We start from the raw sequence: 21,171 nt of genomic DNA on the forward strand, positions 1-21,171 counted from the left end.
ATTTGCAAAGACCGCTGCAAATTTCCTTAAATAATTTATCTACATGGGCTGTGAAGCTAGGTATTGAATTCACAACTGAGAAAACAGAAATGGTTGTATTTTCTAGGAAGCACCAACCCCCCGAACTTCTGCTTCAATTGTTCAACAAAACCATCGTTCAATCCACAAGCTTCAAATATCTTGCAGTTTGGTTTGATGCTAAATGTACATGGGGAAAACATATTGCGTATCTCAACAAAAAATGTCAACAGAGAACAAATTTTATCCGGACAGTTACTGGAACATGGTGGGGTGCTCATCCAGAAGACCTAATACGGCTGTACAAAACTACAATACTGTCAGTCATGAAAAATGGTTCGTTTTGTTTCCGTTCTGCTGCTACAACCCACATCATTAAACTGGAGAGGATACAGTATCGTTGCTTGCGTTTAGCCTTAGGATGCATGCAATCAACACACAGCATGAGCCTTGAAGTCTTGGCAGGTGTTTTACCATTGCAGGTTCGGTTTTGGGAACTGTCTTATTGCTTCTTAATTCGAAGCGAAATCATGAACCCATTAGTAATTGAGAATTGTAAGAAGGTTCTCGAATTGAACCAACGGTCGAGATCCATGGATCTGTACTCTCATTACATTTCTCAAGAAATAAAACCTTCAGCAGACATCTTCAATAATGTTAGCTTTCCGAACTTTTGCAGATCTTCCGTTGATTTAGATCTTTCTATGAAGGACGAAACTCGAGACATTTCAGATCATCTTCGATCATCGTTAATCCCTAATATTTTCGCTTCAAAATATAACCATATCAATCCTTCAAGAATGTTTTTCACTGATGGTTCAAGAATCAACGGATCCACTGGTTTTGGTATCTTTAATGAACATTGCATTAGCTTTCATAAACTTGAAGACCCTTGTTCAGTGTATGTTGCCGAACTGGCTGCAATATATCATGCAATTAAGACCACTGAGACCTTACCACCTGATCACTGTTTTATTTTCTCGGATAGTCTTAGCAGTATATAAGCCATTCAATCCTTGAAACAACAGACGAAAGCATCATATTTTCTTATCGAAATTAGGAATTCGTTGAATTCTCTTGTTGATAAAAGTATTCGAATCACTTTCATTCGAATTCCTTTCCATTGCTCTATTCCTGGTAATGAGAAAGCGGATACACTCGCAAAGATGGGTAGTATGCAGAGTACAGTTTTTAAAGACAAATAGCGTATCGGGAATTCTTCTCCATTTCCCGACAGCAGTCACTCACCAGTTGGTAAAACCAATGGAACAGAGATGAGCTTGGGAGATGGCTATACTCATTATCCCCAAAGTTTCAACGAAGGCCTGGTTTAAAGGGTTAGATCTTGACAGAAAATTTATTAGAACTATGTCCAGATTGATGTCCGCGCTAAATGCGCATCTCTTCCACACAGGTCTTGCTACTAACAATTTATGCAATTGTGGTCAAGGATATCATAACATCGAGCACGTTGTTTGGTCATGTAATGAATTTTGCAATGAAAGAATTAAACTGGTTGCCGATTTAGAGGCTCAAGGAGTACACTCACGCATGCCAGTTCGCGATATCTTAGCTACTCGCGACCCTAATTTTATGTTCCCCATATATGTCTTCCTAAATAGAAGAAAATAATATATGTCGTGAAACTAAGTATCGAACAATTGAAAAATCTCAACCCCTATCCTAACGGAAAAACCCACTTCTGATTGGTCGAAATTGACGACACATGCGGCGGGTCCGTAACAGAGACATCAAAACTAAGCTGCCTAGGGAAAATCGGCATTGCAAATACATAAAAGTAGGGGGAGCTTTTGTTCCCACCGAAATGTGTTCCCTAACAGAGACATCAAAACCAAGCTGCATGGGGGAAATCGACATTGCAAATTCATATATTTCGGGGGCATTTTTGTGTTGCAAGTAAAGTGAGTGATACGATTAATTCTAGCAAATAAAATTGAAATTTGGAACTTCAATGTTGGTTGCTTCCTGCAATTTCATATCAATGACCGATCGTGTATTGTGAAAAATTTAGCACAAGAGTAAGTGTAAAATTGTATATGGTAGCAGTTGTGTTAAAAATGACTTTGTGGTGTTCATTTTCACCCAAAGAAGTTTAAACGGCGAGAAAAATTGGAAAAGTGAAGAAATGTTAGAAAAAGTGATTTACCATAAACACTCAGAAATAAAAATTATAAAAGAAAATTATCGTTTCCATTTGAAATATGTTTTCTCTATATTAAAGTAACATGTTTTTACTGATGAGAAAAATTGATAATTGTGTTCGGTATTGGTAATCGTTTTATATTACATTGGTGAGTTTTTTTTCTTTATTTCATCCATACATAACATAGGAGGCATCTTGTCTAGGATCACAGAGGGCGGTTTTCGTCATATCTTGTTCCGCTTCGGTATCTTTTATCTGATACGCGCCATCCAACGACTGTTTACCATCCTTCTGTCATCATCACTCGGTAAACGCTGGTGAAGTGAATAGACAATACCCAACAACCAAACAAGACGGCCCTTTTTAGGGCTACCAAATCATTAACAATGAGTTTAACGATATAATTCTTCAAACATATCCAAAATCAACAGATAACTTAACGGAATCCTACGTCAACTATGCGGTCGTGTCTCGGACATAACCCTCCTGCGACTTTTTTATATTGCACTGTAGTTTAAGTTAATTAGACTTAAGTTAATAATTATGTAGTTATAATATATTCAAATAGTTCTAAAATGTATTGCTTGATGGTGGCTCTTTATCCACTTGAGCCTAATTAAATCAATAAAGAAAAAAAACACTAAATGTATAAGTTAAGATGTATTGCTTTTTTTTAAGTTAAGAAGTTAAGTTTAAATGAAGTTTTTAAGTTTTAAGATTTTAAGAAGATGTATTTTATTATTCTGTATCCATATTTAGTTTTTTATGAAGGATAACGAGCTAGCAGCCCATAGTCCAATGAACAACATCAAAATGTGAGGATGAGTCCAAAAAGTTAACGTGCAACCGTGACATATAAATATCCAAGAAAGATAAAATAGCTGAATGGAACATATAGAGTTAAAAACAAAATAAAATTTAAAAAAAAACAAGAAATTGCCAATACAGCGACTTTTTTAAGCCACGTAGTAATGTTAAACTTTTAACATTAAATGAAATATTTTGTGCGGGTCAGTTTTCTACGGCTGGGTAAATGGTGAATATGTCAACGAGACATGTTGAATGCACACTTATTGTAGAAAAATAAACGACTACTCGAAGAAGGTTGGTAGATTTATTCCTGTGAGTGAGAAGAATAATTCATATCTACTGGGATAAAATAATTTTATTTCAATATTTTGTTAATTACACTGGAGATATGTTACAAGAAATACATAAATTATATTTTAAAATACAAATGAATTCAAGAAACTAAAAACTACAAGGCGGAATACATGAATTTACATTATTCAATTATAGATATGGTAAAAAGGGTACTTCTAAACTTCTTCATTATAGTACAAATAATACGACTAAAAACATTTACTAACCTACGTAATATATCGATCGACAATCGGTTTTTGAAATCTTTCATTCGTTCAATCGACCAGCGATCTCTTGCATGTTTGTGTTCCTGTTGCCTACCGGAAGGCGTTTCCCTGCAAAAGACCGAATCACCGATCGCAAATATCGTTCTCCTCTATTCGATTGGCACTTAAAATGGACAGCATGCGCATCGCTGTATTTATATTGTTCCGTTGAAATTAATCTATCAAATAATACACCCTTTTAAGCATACGCTGCTTTAAGTAGTAGAACTAGATTATGGTGTGTCCTTTTTGGGGCGGCAACCCGTTCGTAAGTATTTAAAAATATTGACTAACTCATGGATGGTATAATTTATACTAGTGTAGGTAGATAAACACAACTAATAGAGACCCCAACCGGAATGTACTTATCGAACAAATTTCTTCTGTTTCCTACGTTAGAACATACTGCGTTCTCAATACTAGTGAGCACCAAAACTTCGCTGTATTTGATTCTCAATCATTAGAATAACATAAAAACACTTTTTGATGTAAATCAAACAAAATCTACTAAAAAACTCAACACTGAATAACAAATATTTTCCTAGAGCTATATAAAAAAAACCCTTAAAACTAAATTGCAAATATTGAGCGCTATCTTCATTGTGGGTGGACTTCACCCCTCTTCATGTGTGCTGAAATAAAGCAAAAAAAAAACAAAACAAACAGGGCACTCCCTCGGCTGCCGGTTTCAACTGCTAGCTGTCTGGTAATTTGTACGTTTATCTATATTGATATGCGCGAATGCGAAGAAATGTTCCTGCAAAACTATTTGATTTCTATTAGGATTAATTTCAATCTTTACGCCAGGGATAAAGATTGACTAACCTCTGGGCACATATCTATCTGTGCTGTTGCTTTGTTTGTGTCTGTGTGGGTGGACATAGGATGGTTTGGTAAATGGTATTTGCATGCGTACCGCAGGGTTTAGATCCATGGCCGAATGGCGCGTAGGTCGAATATCTGTTACTTACAGTTCGCACTTCTAAATAACGATATTCGATTCCGTCAATTTAGTTCAACTGGTAATCAAAATTGGTTTCTGCGACCGCAGCCTCGAGTGCTTTTGGAATGTCTGCGTATAAAACGATAAATGGTCAGAAAGTGTGTTAACTAGTGAATGTAGCGTTCTTCTTCCATCAGCCACCCCGTCGAAACCATGGATGTAACCTGCACCACTTAATTAATTTTATTTATTACCTAGAAGCTAAAATTCTGCCTTTCACTACTTCGGGCTTTGCATGGTGGATTCCGTTCCCCAAAGATCGTACCACGGGCCGTATGCCTTGCCATCGGATGGTATCGATTTCGTAGACTTCCGCTTCTGATTACCGTTGCTATTCACCTTCGCACTGATTCTCGTTTCCTGTTCCGACTCGTACTTCATCGGGTCCATCATCTGCCCGGAGCTGTTCGCCCTGGATGACTTCGAACGACGATCTCTCGGTTCTTCCATCATCATATCGTCGTCCTCGATCATCATGATGGCTTCGTCTTCGTCAACGACCGTTCCCCGGAATGTGGAAAATGTCATCTTGTCATCGGCTTGCTTGGAATCCATTCGGTTACCATCGCCGTTCGACTTGCGGCCCTCGCGAACCTTTTCTCCGCGATTCTTCCTCATCATCATATCGGCCGCGGAAACCAGGTGATCGTCGACGACGATACAGTCGTACGGGTCCGAGCTGGATGAATTCCGCTCCGTATCCGTTCCGCTGGAGTAGTACTGCTTCAGGATATCCTTCCTGCGCACCGTCTTCATCAGCATCATGTCGTCCATCATGCCATCGTCGTCGTAGAAGCTTGTATCTTGAATCATGATTGACTCACTTGGGATAATCGCAAAATCGTCAAAATGCTGATCCTGGTAGTACTTGTTCAACGCATCGTTGTTACGATTCTTGCTACTCTCCCTCTCGGACGCCCTATACTTATCCTTGCCTTTGGACACGGGTGGAATCGATTCCCCATAGATCTGCTCGTCCTGCTGTAACCGCTCGTGGTAGCTATTCCGATTATTGTTCGTATCATTTTTAGCGGACTTCGATGGCTTGCGATCCACTTCATCTCGACGGCGATCTCTCTCGTGACGATCTTGTCTGTCCTGCCGTTCGCGATCCTGTTTAGAATGGCTATTCTTTTTCGATTGCTGCTGCTGCTGTTGTTGTTGTTGCTGCTGATGGTGTTGCTGCTGCTTTTGTTGCTGTAGATGTTGCTGATGCAGATGTTGCTGTTGTTGCTGTTGGTTGAGTTCATCCAACTTGGAGATTCGCCTGTCAATATCCGATTTAGTGATGGGGAATTTTTCAGGTTCCGGCATCATCGCAGTACTGTGTGTTCTCTGAGGCTCTCTCTCCGATCGCTGTTCCCGGTCACGGGTACGATCTCGCTGTTCACGGTTATGTTCTCGATCACGATTGTTGTCTCGTTCCCGGATGTTATCTCGCTCCCGATTGTGATCGCGATCACGATCACGATTCTGATCACGTTCCCGATTCGGTTCGCGCTCGCGCTTCAATTCCCGCTCGCGCTCTCGATTGTGGTCGTGCTCGCGATTGCTTTCACGTTCACGATTATAATCACGCTCACGATCTCGCTCTCGGTCCCGATCCACCTCACACTCTTTCTCCCGCTCCCGTTCTTTCTCACGATTCCTCACCAATGTACTGCTCTCGACACTCCTTCCGGCAACCTCCTGCCCTTCCTTCGCAGCGATCATTTCCTTCTGCTTCTGCTTCTCTATTTGCTCCTTCTTGCGCATGTTCCTCTTCAGTGTGGCCTCCTTCTTCTCCATTTCGCGCTTCTCCCGCCCGGTCGGAATAATATCGTTGTGTTTCCACATGGCCATCCCCTCGAGGATGTGGTCCTGGGATTTCGAGAATTTCCAGAACGATTTGGTGCGCTTGATTTTCTGGGCATCGCTCTGGTTTGGTTGTCCATCCGACATGCGGGTCCGCGGTCGGTAGCCATACTCCAGCGTTCCGCTGTTGCTGTCGGCAATGTTCCCGAAGCTGTTCGCTTGGCGCATTCTTTGTTGCTGACGGCGAGCCGGAACCACCGTTCCGTAGATATCGTTATCATCGTCCAGACCGGCACCGCTGTAGCGCTGCTGCTGTTGCTGCTGGTGATGCGGATGCTGAGGATGGTAGTGGGAAGAGCGATGTTCGCTCAGCTCGCGATCCGTCGAACGCGGTGATGAGAGATTCTTCTCTGAGCGAGAGGATCTTGAACAGATTGAAAAAGAAAGAAGAAAAAAATGGATGGGGACGTTCTTGCTCTCGATGGGTTGTTAGTAATACCTTTTGAACCAGAGTTGTTAATATCCCAGGTTATCATTAGTTTCTATTTGGGTGATACAATATAATTTGACTTGAAAACAAGACCTTAAAAATAATGAACTGATTACAAGTTTTAGTTGGTTTAAAGCATGGGGGTTATTAGGTTACGCTATTTCATAGAAATGGTTATTTTTTCTTTGTCCAATATGTTAGAAAACTATTCATTCAGCTATCTTGATATTATCAGTGTTATTGAGGAAAACCATCTGGTTAGCATTCATACATCTAAGCGTATTGTCATTCTTGGTTCAATTTTTTTTTCATATTTAAAAAATTTAAATTATTTAAATATTTCTAATCATAATTGCAGTTCATATACATGTTTTTCATATTTAATTTCCAGGTCTGAAAACGCGGGTTCGAATTTAAATTGGGTTCCACATCCAAAATCGACGTCGCAGATGAAGATTTCTAAGTACTTGATTACGGACTTTCAATTTATTTCAATTTTCAACTTCCAAATTCTAGCTCCAATCTAGAATCAGATTATATGTCAATCTTGGTTTCAGATTCGACGAGCATCAAGTCATCTTTCGGCTTAGATTGTGAACCGATCGAACAATTTTGCAACATTTGAAAAAAGAACTGGAAGAGCCATCCGCTATCGAATTTGGAATCAAAGGAAAGAAATCGAAGAATTAAAAAACGCGGAAAAATAAGTGAGATCTAACACGCTATGAAGGTTGAAGGTTGGCAATGCTTAACCCTTTATAAGACCGTGTAAACTAGGCAAGAAAAGGACTCGAACATCAAACAACATAATCCTTACATAAGATAAAGAAATAATTGGTGCCAATATACTACCCATGTTTGTATAGAAGACGTAAACGACAAAATGAACAAAATCAACTTTTTCGCTGCTACGAATTCTACACAATGCAATACGTATGCTCAACATGCAAACAAACATTTTTTGTTCGTAAACATTTGAGCAATTTTGAAAGAACGTTTCCGAAAAGTCACTGTTTGTCCGCATAACAGACGTATTTCAATACAGCTTTCATACATCGTTCGAAAATCAAAAATTATCAGTATTATGTGCTATAAGCAAAATCTACATTTGAATCACATTCTTCGTAGAGTCTAAACATGCCTGTCACGACAGTGTCTTATTACTTAGTGTTTCCTAATAGATGAATATAAGAGCCCATTGAATCGCTGCTCGTATAATTAATATTCTCTGTTCACTGCACTGCGGTGAACGCAGAGACGTAATTTCGTTTTTTATGTTGTAACTAAAGGGTGTGTCACATCAAATAGCATCACGGACAAAACGCTGTAGAAATTTAATTTTTAGGAATTATATCTTCAGCTTTCGCTTATAATCAGATAAGAGTGTATAGATCACGTTGGCCATGCTTCACTGTCAATTTTTCGTAAATTTGGAAAAATGTCGAACGAAAAAGAGTGTCGTGAATTAATCCTGCGCACTCATTTTGAGAATCCGGAGTTGTCACATCGGGACATCGGTAAGATGCTGGGAATCGTCCAATCCACGGTCAGCAGAGTACTAAAACGATACTTCGAGAACCTAACCATCGACCGGAAGGTGAAGAACGGCAAAAATGGATGCTCCGTCAGTGAAAAAGATCACAAGCGCGTAGTTAAGCAGTTTAGACGTGATCCGAGAAGTTCGGTCCGGGATGTCACCAATAAGCTGAATTTGTCAAGTTCATTCGTCCAGCGGATCAAGCAGCGGGAGGGCCTGCGTACATACAAGGTTCAGAAGGCTCCTAACCGCGACGAAAGGCAAAACATGGTGGGGAAGACGCGAGCCCGGAAGCTGTACACCGAAATGCTGACGAAGCCGCATTGCCTGGTAATGGACGACAAAACCTACGTCAAAGCGGACTTTCGTCAGCTGCTGGGCCTGTTGTTCTTCTCCGCAGAGGACAAATTCAGCGTTCCGGAGGAGATTCGCAAGCAGAAACTATCCAAGTTTGCCAAAAAGTACATGGTGTGGCAAGCGATCTGCTCTGGCGGAAAGCGGAGCGCCCCCTTCGTGATGACCGGCATGGTAAACGGGCAGGTTTACCTTAAGGAGTGCCTACAGAAGCGCTTACTACCACTATTGAAGCAGCACGAGGGCCCGACCATCTTCTGGCCGGATCTCGCTTCGTGCCACTATTCAAAGGACGTGTTGGAGTGGTACGAAGCCAACGGGGTCACCTTCGTGCCAAAGGAAATGAACCCGCCCAACGCGCCGGAGCTTCGCCCAATAGAGAAATATTGGGCGATTATGAAGCAGGCCCTCCGGAAAAAACCCAAAAGTTGTCAAATCAGAGGCGGACTTCAAGAGAAAATGGATTTCTGTTAAAAAAAAACTACAACCTGACGTGAACCTTATGGACGGGGTAAAGAGGAAGGTGCGAGCATACGGGCTTGGGCTCGAAGTATGAATAAAAAGAAAATGCCAAAAGTTGTTTAATAGTTTTTATTTTACTGTCTAATATTTTCAAAAGGATCGGTCTACTGGGTGAATTTCTACAGCGTTTTTTCCGTGATGCAATTTGATGTGACACACCCTTTACTTCAATTTCTGCATTTGAATTTTCAAGTAGATAACGAAACAATCAAATCAGTAGTAAAATGTATATAATATTGATTCTTAGCATTATCACTCATCAAATTCGACATCGAATATTTCAACGTACTCAACATTTGCTCAAAACGTTAGTGTAAGTAAAAAAAATCATGCTTTAAATACTACTTTTTATAATAATCAGTTACAAAAATAAACAGCCCATTTCATCATTCGTTATCAATATAAACAATACTTTTTCAGTATAAATGGTATCAAGCCAAAGATTTACGATTTAGACAGTTATTGTATAGGAATTTTATTGCAAATTCCAGCTGTTTAATTTATTTTGCGAACATCTATTTTGAATACTTAACCCAAGTTCAATAAAACACATCGATATTTTTTTAAAACTTATTTAATTTTTTATTCTTTATTTGCTAATTTAATACAACTAATCTTAAAATTGTAATCTATTTGAGTCTCTGCCAAAACTTTTTTAATTATAAAATCCTTTTGTGATTTTTGTAGCTGAAGCTGGTCAATGAAATTGAATGAAGGCTTCAAAACATATTTCAGTAATTTTTGTCAATATCTTCAATTTCTTCATGTGATGGTTGGTTCATTGCAATTTCTTCCAAACCTATTTGATTTTATCCGACAACAACTGAAGCTATCGACGGAGACGTTTTGACTATTATCGGAAAGGTAAATGCTTACACTACAGACAAAGCAACCTGGTGATTACGTCTAGCTTTGTGAACAAATGTTCATTGAAACGATTGATTGTCCGCATAAATAGACGCAAGCGTTTCCCAAATGGAAAATAAAAGTTTTGATCCACAAAATCTCCTAGGCTCTCTTTTTGTCGAAAATATCCTCCAACTGGACAGATTATTTCATTGGAAATTTGCATGGTTATGCTTGTAGGCCAAAAAACAACAAAAATGCGATTTTCCAACACGTGATGGTGATTACGTCTCCTATGCAAACATGGGCAGTATAGGCAGTATGAGCCAAAAACACTTTATTGTGTTTTCAGTTATGCAAAAATTAAAAGATATTTCTAGTGCAGCGGAGAAAAATATTTTCAATGCGTGCTTATTTGCAACGATTTTTATAGTACAATTCATGCAATTTTGCCATCGTTTTCATCGATTTGTGATTTTTCCATTTGTTTTCACTATAACAAAAGTCGCTTCACTCTCAATGCTGTACTCACGAACCAATCGACCGATTACTGTCAACTTTTGACACGTATCCATTAAAAGATGGTGCTTTGTGATAGTCAAGTAGATTTTTGCAAGAGGCGCCATCTAGACGTCAACCTTATGAACTTTTCAGCCGAATAATATAACATACACAAATTCGCCTCTCGCTTGAGTAAACACCAGTGTGGGAAGGGGCACATTTCTTTCAATGTTATAATTCAGGTGATACTATATTTGTTCCACCACCACCATTATCAACAAGGGGCGTGTGATTCAATAACACACAAACACTCTCCGCCGAGTGGTCTGAAAACCAACGCGGTGAATCTTTTTCATCTTTCAAACAGATTTGAAAAACAAATTTTAAAAGAAAATCAATATTGCTTCACAACAAAATCAACACGCGAAACAATTTCATATCAGACTTTCAAGTAATATTCGTTCATATGGCAACCTAGCACTTGAATGCAACATTGTTGTTTGGTTTGTCGAAGAAAAAAATAATATTATCGGCGGCGAACCTATAGATGGAAAATTTGGTAGAACTCAAATGGGACCAATCAAAATCTGGAATTGATCACGTTTGGTAATGCTCGACATTTTACAATCACTCAATATACGTCATGTCAACTGAACTGTTTGTTGGCAGCGCCATCTCAGATTGCAGAGAAACAATGTGGATTCAAAGGAATTGGTCATTTAACACGTTGAGCCCCTTGTTGGTCCCTAGGGACTGACGTTGAGCTTTTCATTAGAAAAACATTGATCACTGGGACTGGCAGTTACAAAATAAGGAAATAAGGTTTTACGATATGTGACTACTTTATAGTAAAATTTTTCTGCCTGTTTTTTTTATGCAATAAACATATACTGACACTGACATTGTGCAGATGTTCTCGATGCGGAAAAAATAGAAAGCGCAACGAGAACAATTCGGATCTCAAATTTTCTCTCTTGGAAAATTTCTACTCTACTTAGTTGAAATCTCCAAAAAGGAAGACTACTTTTTGAAAAGGGCCTAAGTTGCCTCAATTATCATTTAAAAAATACAAAAAAAACTGAAAAAAAAATTTCAAGATCAAAATTTATTTTTCTCAAAAAGATTTTTTTTTCTCAAATTCTGAAAAAAATGGAAAGTTCATACAATAACCATTAAGTCATCCATACATTGGAAGCAGTTTTGCCAATTTTCATCTGTACCAAAGGAGTTAAAAATCTTTCTCTTCTGTAGTTTTTCTTTCAAAAATTTTGTCTCCACCCTCTCCTATATTTTTGAAACTTGGGAGCTAACCAAAATCACAATTTAGCTTATCATATGACTAATTTAAATTACGACTGATTTTTGAAAAGGGCGTATTGAAAATCGTGGATCTTTCTTTTAAAAAATCTTAACTAAAAATCCAGATGCCTGATTCAAATATGATGTTTGACAAAGTTGTTTTTTTATCTGTATTTTAGTGACTTTCAACACATTGGGTGGTTCGTCACTTTGCTTCCATTTTTGGAAGAATGTCGGGAGTGAGAATTGAACTCGTGATCTTTAGCGTGAGAGGTATGGATGTTACCACTACGCCAGATCGCCTCCACGACAAAGTTGTTGGAAAATCTTTCTCAAAATTTGAATTTAGTGTCAAAAACTTTCATATCTCAAAACACCCTCCCTTCGATATTATTTTGTTCGCGCCGTCCGACGCGAATCCTTTCAGACGATCCTTGTAAGGTATTCCATCTTATGACCCTGATCAATTGTAAATGCTTTTACATTGTAAATGCTTTTATGATCAGCACCACCAAGCGATACGGTAGCGGGAAAATCATCATGTACCTTAATGTTGTTTTGTTCAAATGTAAGAAATTACACGCAGAAAAATTTGTACCAGTCTATACTTTTTGACGAAAATCTGTACCCTGTACCGTACAGAATCTGTACCGAAATTAACGGAACAATCTGTACCTTTCCAGATAAATCTGTACGTGTGGCAACACTGATTGGAAGAATGGTACTTCTGCAGGAAAGTAATGTTCCATGCAATAACTTTTTCATGTTTCCTTTGAAAAAAATCTACTTATATTTTAACACGTTGAGCCCCGTGTCGGTTCTTATGGACTGACGATGAGCTTTTCGTTAGAAAAATGTTGATCATTGGGACTGGCAGTTACAAAATACGAAAATATTAAAAAAAAATGTTTTCCGATGTTTCACGATATGTAACTACTTTCTAGTCGAATTTTTCACATATTTGTTCTTATACAATAAATATCTTTGAGGTCGGGCACCGACACTGATATTGTGCAAATGCTCTTGATGCGGGCTGAATGGAAAGCGAATAAAGAAAAATTCGGGGCTCAACGTGTTAATCGTAACTTTTTTGTGTGTAAGTTCTCACGATTAACACGTTCTGCAAACTTAATAATATTTAGAAACATGTCAAGAGCATTTCAATCCCAAGAATAATGTTAGGGTAAATGATCTTGGTTTGTACAATTTGGGTGTTTTTACGCAACTAGTAAATGCAAATCGATATTTTTTTCATGAAAATCACACATAATCGATACGAGTTTGGGTTTGTTGAAAAGCCCCAAGTCTCTAGTTGCTAATACTACCATAAGGTGTTGAAATTATTCAAATTTTTATGTTTTTTAACGATTTTCCTTAAAGAAGAATTATGATCATGGTTTGACCAAAAAAATGATCATGGTTTGTCCGGTTTTAGAAATCTCCATTTTTGAATGAAAACATTCGAATTCACAATTAGATGTTGCATTTATCATTGCTTGAGTTTACTGTCATCATATTGATTCATTCATAATGTAGGCTTTCTTCAGAATATTGCCTTTTCTTGGGCATTTTAGAAGTGTTCACCTCAACACAATCAACACAGAAAAACCATACTTCTGCTACGCGCGAAGCACACCATAAACAAACATAAATAAACTGCAGCGCGCCAAGCGGTTGCCATAGAAATCATGTGGACAAAACAACATTATTGAATTGGACAACTCATGATCAGAATTGAGTTCATCAAAATGCGTTAATTTAATGGTTTAGCTATGTAAATCCGATACAAATGGTGAGCAAGCATGATGTTTACAATATTTATAAGTGTTGTAATCCAGAAAAGGTCCGAATACGTGCCAAATAATCATCTGGTGATCGATTAAAAGTTAGCTTGAATGAGGGGCGCATTGACACAAATAGAAGGTGTATTTTATAATCCTTTAAAACATGTGATTTCGTAAAAATATACTATCAAACCTCTATAAATCATGTAAAAGGCAATTTCATTTATATGTTTCGAAACATTCGAAGGCCTTATTTGACACAGGAGCGCTGAATTAAAGCATTCAAAAAAGTGGGCAAACCATGATCATATTTTCGACTGGACAAACCAAGATCATTTACCCTACGAGTAAAAAAAATATCAGTGAGTAATCGATAAGAGTTTGGTTGATGTTACTTGATGAGAAGTGTGCGAAAACGATCATTTTCTTCACACTGTTTCACAAAATTATTGATTTTCGGGCGAGGGGCGAGGGAGGGAGATGAAAGAAGTGAGCGCCATTGTGGCTAGTTTCCACCATCACCTTAATGTTATAAGTCAGGTGAAAGCGAATAAAGAAAAATTTGGGGCTCAACATGTTAAACGTAACTTTTTTGTGTGTAAATTCTCACGATTAACACGTTCTGCAAACTAAAAAATATTTAGAAACATGTCAAGAGCATGTCAATCCCAAGAATGTACACACAATAATGTTACGAGTGAAACAATAGTCTCCTTGACGATTTGTTAGTTGTTGTTTGGGTTATTCATATATTTTATTCTGAATTTAGAATAAAAATTCTTTGAGAAAAAGAAATTTTGATTTCAAAAAATATATTTTTTCAGTGCGAACTTTAAAAAAAAATATTTGATATTTTTTGAATGAATTTAAGGAAAATTCCTACATTTCATTCTCAGACTAAAATTATCGAGGTCTAATAGTTTGTGAGTTGATTTTTTTTGGTAATTTTGAGTTTTTTTTCTAATCTTACCGAAGACCTAAAAAATGTTGGTTTGTTTGCAAAAGGCCGCCGCTTCCGACGGCGGGTCGGTCTTGAATGCCAGTGCGAACAATAAAAATGCAACTTTACTGTACCCAACAACTTTTTCATATTTTCTTAGAAAAATTATTACTAACTAGCTGACTCGGCGAACGTCGTCCTACCCACATTTGATATTTTGATTTAAATTATTTCGAACACTCAAGTTCTCACAGAAATTATTTTTATGTACGTTATCTATACTCGTGGTATATAATTCCTTTTTTGACATAGAAACATGACGCAGACTAAGACGCAAAAAATGAAATTAACTTTTCTCAAAAACATATTTTATGAACATCCTTAAAAAAATTATATGAATAGCTCATACGATTACTAACAAGTCATTCGTAAATTGGATTGTAATTTTGTAATTTTGTCTGCAGGAATAATGTTAAAATATGTACATTTGTCTAAGCATGAACATTCTATCTCAAGTCAAGTGATACTGACTGTTTAAATCTGTTGCTCCGTTCTTGAGTTAAATCGTGAGGAACGGACATCAAATCATTTTTATTTATATAGATGTTTAACTTGTAACATTTTTTAGTGTAAATTCTTGCGATTGACATGTTCTGCAAACTTTTTTCCATTTAGAAACATGTCAAGAACACGTAATTTCTATGAAAATATAAGAGATAGAATGTTCATGCTTAGACAAATCTCAGATCTCCTGTTATTATTTCCATTGTAAGCGTGTAAAGAACCTTGACCTGGTAGTTCGAATTATTAATGCATGAACGATTGCGACAATTTCTCGAGATTATTATTAGACTGTATGTTTCAAACAAAACTTATTCAGAATATTGTTAGTTACCACCACGTCATTTATCCACCAACCAAGCAGTTATTCGCAGGAATACGAGTTTCAGATAAACCTACCTTATTGGAACCCGGTTACCGGCTTCCTCATCCGAGTACAATTCCACTTCTGGTTGGGGCTGAGGCTCGTTCGAGAATCCACTGTCGTTGCTGCTATGCAGCGAGGCATTGGCTATTCCGTTGCGGGATGTTTTCGGCTTGTTTGCCGATTGCTGTCGAAGTAAAATCAGTACATAGTTAACATTAATCTGACCATTTTCACTTCCACAAAACGCCCACTCGTAACTTACCGGCTTATTGAAGTTGATGGTGGCCGGGACTGGCTTTCGCTTCTCGACCATTGGAGCCCCGCCGGACGATGAGAAGCTATTGGACTGGGCGATTCCCTGCGGTTTGCTATAGTTAGGCACTACTGGTGTCGGAACTGGGGCTGGCAACTGAGGCGGAGGGCCCGGTTTGGGTGGTTTCTCGCCACGCGACAAGCGACGGAACTGTTTCGACTGGCGGTATTGGATCGTGTCGCCAAACATTCGCGTCGGCGAGGCGTCCTCGTGGTACGACTCGTTAAGCTTGGACATATTGTCATCGACCAGGGTACTCTCGAGGGAAGTGTCCGGTGTGTTTTCCACTTCAATCTCGCTCGGCGGAGCCTGAACCCATTCGCTGATGCTAAAACGAAAAAACAGATTACTTCTAAAAATAATGCAAGCGAATTTATTTCAACAAACCTTTCCTTATCATCCCGTTCATTTTCGGTGTACGCAATCGGGAACCAACCGAACTTTTGCGTTCGCAAGTTCTCTCCAAACTGCCAACCTTTAGCGCGGTCTCCAACCAACGCAATTCGATCCCCTTCCAAGAAGCTCAATTGATTCTCACCGGAGGACAGATACGCGTACAAAGCCTTCACCGTTGGCCTTTCCCATTGCGTGGTATCGTTGCTTTTCAGTGTTCCACTCATCATGTGGCCTCCTTGACCGTTGCTGCTCATTACCCCGACCAGAGTGCTAACACTACCAGTGCTGCTGTTTGTCAAATTGAACTCCGATTTGGCACGTGGCATATGCATCATAGAACTGTTAACAACATCTCCCAGCGAGCGCATATCCAGACAAGAGGCATCGATGGATCGGGTTTTGCGTAGCTGCGAAGCAATCGAGTGCACATCGTCGTCATCCTCAAGGTCCTTCAGTTGCTTCGAGGTGAACATATTCTCGACGTTCGGCGGCAAGAATTCCCGCGTGGCAGCCACATCGTTCCAGTTGTCCAGCGACTTCTCAATAATCAAATGGCCAGAGTGGTGATAAGCCATCCAGTGCTTCGCCAGCGAGCACTGACGTTCCAACACAAATCCGTACCTGCGACGTTCCTGCGTCATAGCGTTCTTCAAGCTGTGCTCGCAAAATTGATCCAACTTGTGTTTCTCCTCCTCGAACGTTTGGATGCTTTTGATCTCCTTTTCGGCATCCTTCGCCGAGCTCTTGGAACTTTTCTTTCGGTGCTTCTTCATGGTCGCAGCCGCCTTGCTGTAGCTGTCCGAGCGAAGCTTATGCTGCTGGAGGAACTTCTTCTGCTCGAACTGTACCACCTTGGTATCCTTCTCCAGGTTGGTTTCCAGCGGCACTAGCAGGTCAACGTAGAAGGCCTTCAGCTGAAAGTGAATGGAATGGTTAGTTGTTTGAAGTGACACCGATTGAGTTGCGTAGCTGAAAACAATATCGATTTTTTGATGAATAGCTTTTTGTTTAGATAAAAAAACATTGGAGTTCTTTGGATTTATCATATGGCACATTTTTATCTGTACCGGAAGGGATAAAAATCTTTTTCATCTGTACTATTTCTTCCAAAATCCTTACCATCGAAAATATTCGTTGCAGAAAAAAAATATGTTTTATTAGTATATAAAATACTCATTCATTTTCTGAAAAATTATATGTTTACTTACTAGATTTATATTTACATTAATTTACTACAAATACATTTGCTGTAAATGTACATCGACATTTGCAAGCCTCGAATCACTCGTGCGTTTGATGATACTCATACACAGTCTTTCTAAATTTAGATTACATATTATCATTCAATAAAGTTTTCGATCTACCGCCACGATGTTCAATTAAATCTTCTGATCCTAAAATTGCTTTAATCGTGTCGTTGCTGAGCGGATTCCGAAGCTTATTTTTGTTCTGATTGTAACCAGAAAAAACGTATGCAGATTCGTTAGACATCCAATTTGCGTTCACAAGTACGAAATTCGTTCTGCAGATCTTTTTTTTTTTTTATCCCACTTATTTATTAGGCTCATTAGCATTTAGCTGTAACAGAGCCGGGTTTAATCGTGTACATGTACATATGTTTAAGTTTCTATAAATTGTGAATTACACAGTAGTTAGTAGTAGCCATTTAGGCGTTAAGTTTTCTGTTCCATTACATTATGGTAAATTACACAGTAGTAGCCATTTAGGCGTAAGGGTATTCTTTCAGTTCTTCCATTGTTCAGCAGACCGGACAGCGGAGACAGTTGATATTGATCATTGTTGAGTTATTTATAGAACAGCAGCCCGATATTTCTTGCAGAGCAGAGCAGTTGTATGGATGAATCGATCTTTGTTCCACCGTGGATCGATTTCCATCGCTGATGATGGTTGCGTGGACGTAGTTATTCTATAACAACACAAAGATGGTCAATTGAGGGCCCTGAGTTTGAACTCACGATCGATCGCTTGGTAAGCGAACGCGTAACCAAGTGGCTACGAAGACCCCCGTTCTGCAGATCTTGTTAAACTCCATCGTAGAACCCGGAAAACGCTCTCAATACTTCATTAATGCTTGTTATATTAAGGATGTTTTGGGATTTAACATTGCAGCAGTCTTGAGGGTCCAATCATCGAAATGAAATGTTTACCTTATCTGTTTTACCAACTCCGCGTTTTATTACTTTATAAAACCAGAATATTCTGTAGCTATCTGTACTTTTATACAAAAATCTGTAATCTACATACAGAATGATGAACTACAGTTTAGGTTGCTATACATTCTGTCAAATGTATGCCAGGAATTTGAGTTTTAAATAAAAATGCTTTATTTACAAATACTTCTGAAGCAATACCCCTTTTCCAACGAACAACCCAGTCATCGAAACACTTTTTATGGCTGTATGCAGGATTTTTTTTCTAATGATGATGGTTCCACCTCATGCAAATGTTTAAGCGGGACGAGTTATGTTATCTACCTAAATAAAAATGGATCGCCAAATGGGTCGCTAAGTGCAAAACCCGAGGTAGGAATGATCCTTTTTGAGTCGCCATTATTTCGTTGTATTCATCTATACCCGTAGATCAATGTTACGGAGAGAAAAATCGGAAAACTTTGGAGGAAAATGGGAAAATTTCATTATCATATGTTCTGAAGTTACATCGTAGAAGGTGTTGTTTCTCCAATTTAAATTCGCGTTGACGGAATTGATCTTCATATTGTGTTGGTGTGAAGCGTAAATGGTGATGGATTCTCAGGTGAAGAACGCATACGCACTATGAAAATAAAAATTTTGAATGGAGATTTATTTTTCTGTGTCAAATATGTTTTAAATGTAATGAAGAAACTTTTGTTTTGCAAATGATTAAAGAATCTTGAATGAGAATTGTAAAGGGTGTGTCACATCAAATTGCATCACGGAAAAAACGCTGTAGAAATTCGCCCAGTAGACCGATCCTTTTGAAAATTTTAGACAGTAAAATAAAAACTATTAAACAACTTTTGGCATTTTCTTTTTATTCATACTTCGAGCCCAAGTCCGTATGCTCGCACCGTCCTCTTTACCCCGTCCATAAGGTTCTGTACAACGTCAGGTTGTAGTTTTTTTTAACACAAATCCATTTTCTCTTGAAGTCCGCCTCCGATTTGACAACTTTTGGGTTCTTCCGGAGGGCCTGCTTCATAATCGCCCAATATTTCTCTATTGGGCGAAGCTCCGGCGCGTTGGGCGGGTTCATTTCCTTTGGCACGAAGGTGACCCCGTTGGCTTCGTACCACTCCAACACGTCCTTTGAATAGTGGCACGAAGCGAGATCCAGCCAGAAGATGGTCGGGCCCTCGTGCTGCTTCAATTGTGGTAGTAAGCGCTTCTGTAGGCACTCCTTAAGGTAAACCTGCCCGTTTACCGTGCCGGTCATCACGAAGGGGGCGCTCCGCTTTCCGCAAGAGCAGATCGCTTGCCACACCATGTACTTTTTGGCAAACTTGGATAGTTTCTGCTTGCGAATCTCCTCCGGAACGCTGAATTTGTCCTCTGCGGAGAAGAACAACAGGCCCGGCAGCTGACGAAAGTCCGCTTTGACGTAGGTTTCGTCGTCCATTACCAGGCAATGCGGCTTCGTCAGAATTTCGGTGTACAGCTTCCAGGCTCGCGTCTTCCCCACCATGTTTTGCCTTTCATCGCGGTTAGGAGCCTTCTGAACCTTGTATGTACGCAGGCCCTCCCGCTGCTTGGTCCGCTGGACGAATGAACTTGACAAATTCAGCTTATTGGCGACATCCCGGACCGAACTTCTCGGATCACGTCTAAACTGCTTAACTACGCGCTTGTGATCATTTTCACTGACCATTTTTGCCGTTCTTCACCTTCCGGTCGATGGTTAGGTTCTCGAAGTATCGTTTTAGTACTCTGCTGACCGTGGATTGGACGATTCCCAGCATCTTACCGATGTCCCGATGTGACAACTCCGGATTCTCGAAATGAGTGCACAGGATTAATTCACGACGCTCTTTTACGTTCGACGACATTTTTCCAAATTTACGAAAAATTGACAGTGAAGCATGGCCAACGTGATCTATACACACTTATCTGATTATAAGTGAAAGCTGAAGATATAATTCCTAAAAATTAAATTTCTACAGCGTTTTTTCCGTGATGCAATTTGATGTGACACACCCTTTATCTGATAATATTTTTATTATCATGACGCGTTTTGTTAGAAGTATAAGAATATTTGCAGAAAGAGAAAATTGTAAAACGGCCAATAAAGGTTCAACTAATGAATAGTTCTGAGATTGAACCCAACATCGTGCATTATCTTTGACAAAATGGCGACCGTTTGAAGAAAAATTATAGGATGGTTTTTCGATTCATTCTTGCCCTCGTAATTTTTTCGTAATAGACATACACTCGGCTACAGGCGATTATATACATGTAGCACTAGTACCATTATTTCACATGTCATAACTACATCAAACTTTCTTTGGCACCGTATGGAAACAACAACAATGGATATACTTGCAAGTATCAAATATCATGCTACATGTTTTTCAGTATTGTCTCAGTAGAATCGCACATCTAAACATCTGATGAGAAGTAATGCACAACGCGGCATTCTGTTTCCAATTTAACTCACAACATTCTAGCACGTCATCCTCTATGGTTTAGCTTGACATTTCTTATTCAAATAATTCTGTGGCGCACAACCTTAACGCCTTCTTCGCCAAAGCGTCAGTTCGATGTATTGATGCAACGTCAAAGGCACCAACAAACCCCTTATAATGACGGAAAACAAGCGATGTTAACTGCTTCGAATAGAGAAAAAGTCTGAATTTTTACCTCAGCAGAGATCCATT

General features: G+C 38.9%; 1 protein-coding gene across 15 annotated transcripts in view; it reads right to left on the reverse strand.

The window, feature by feature from the left end:
* Positions 1–3,333: 3,333 nt before the first annotated feature.
* Positions 3,334–21,171, reverse strand: part of LOC129780389 (zinc finger CCCH domain-containing protein 13) — a 372,838-nt gene continuing 355,000 nt past the window's right edge. For 13 of the 15 annotated variants that reach the window (XM_055788605.1, XM_055788603.1, XM_055788604.1 and 10 more), the window contains 4 exons: positions 16,290–17,212; positions 15,852–16,230; positions 15,622–15,773; positions 3,334–6,812 (listed from right to left, as the gene is read on the reverse strand). In XM_055788605.1, the coding sequence (XP_055644580.1) occupies positions 4,814–6,812; positions 15,622–15,773; positions 15,852–16,230; positions 16,290–17,212 (3,453 nt within the window). In that variant the 3' untranslated portion in view covers positions 3,334–4,813. The remainder of the gene's footprint in view (positions 6,813–15,621; positions 15,774–15,851; positions 16,231–16,289; positions 17,213–21,171) is intronic. The other 2 variants (XR_008743905.1, XM_055788597.1) reach the window with 2 other exon arrangements.

The sequence above is a fragment of the Toxorhynchites rutilus genome, chromosome 3 (assembly GCF_029784135.1).
Source record: "Toxorhynchites rutilus septentrionalis strain SRP chromosome 3, ASM2978413v1, whole genome shotgun sequence".
In the NCBI taxonomy this organism is placed as follows: Eukaryota; Metazoa; Arthropoda; class Insecta; order Diptera; family Culicidae; genus Toxorhynchites; species Toxorhynchites rutilus.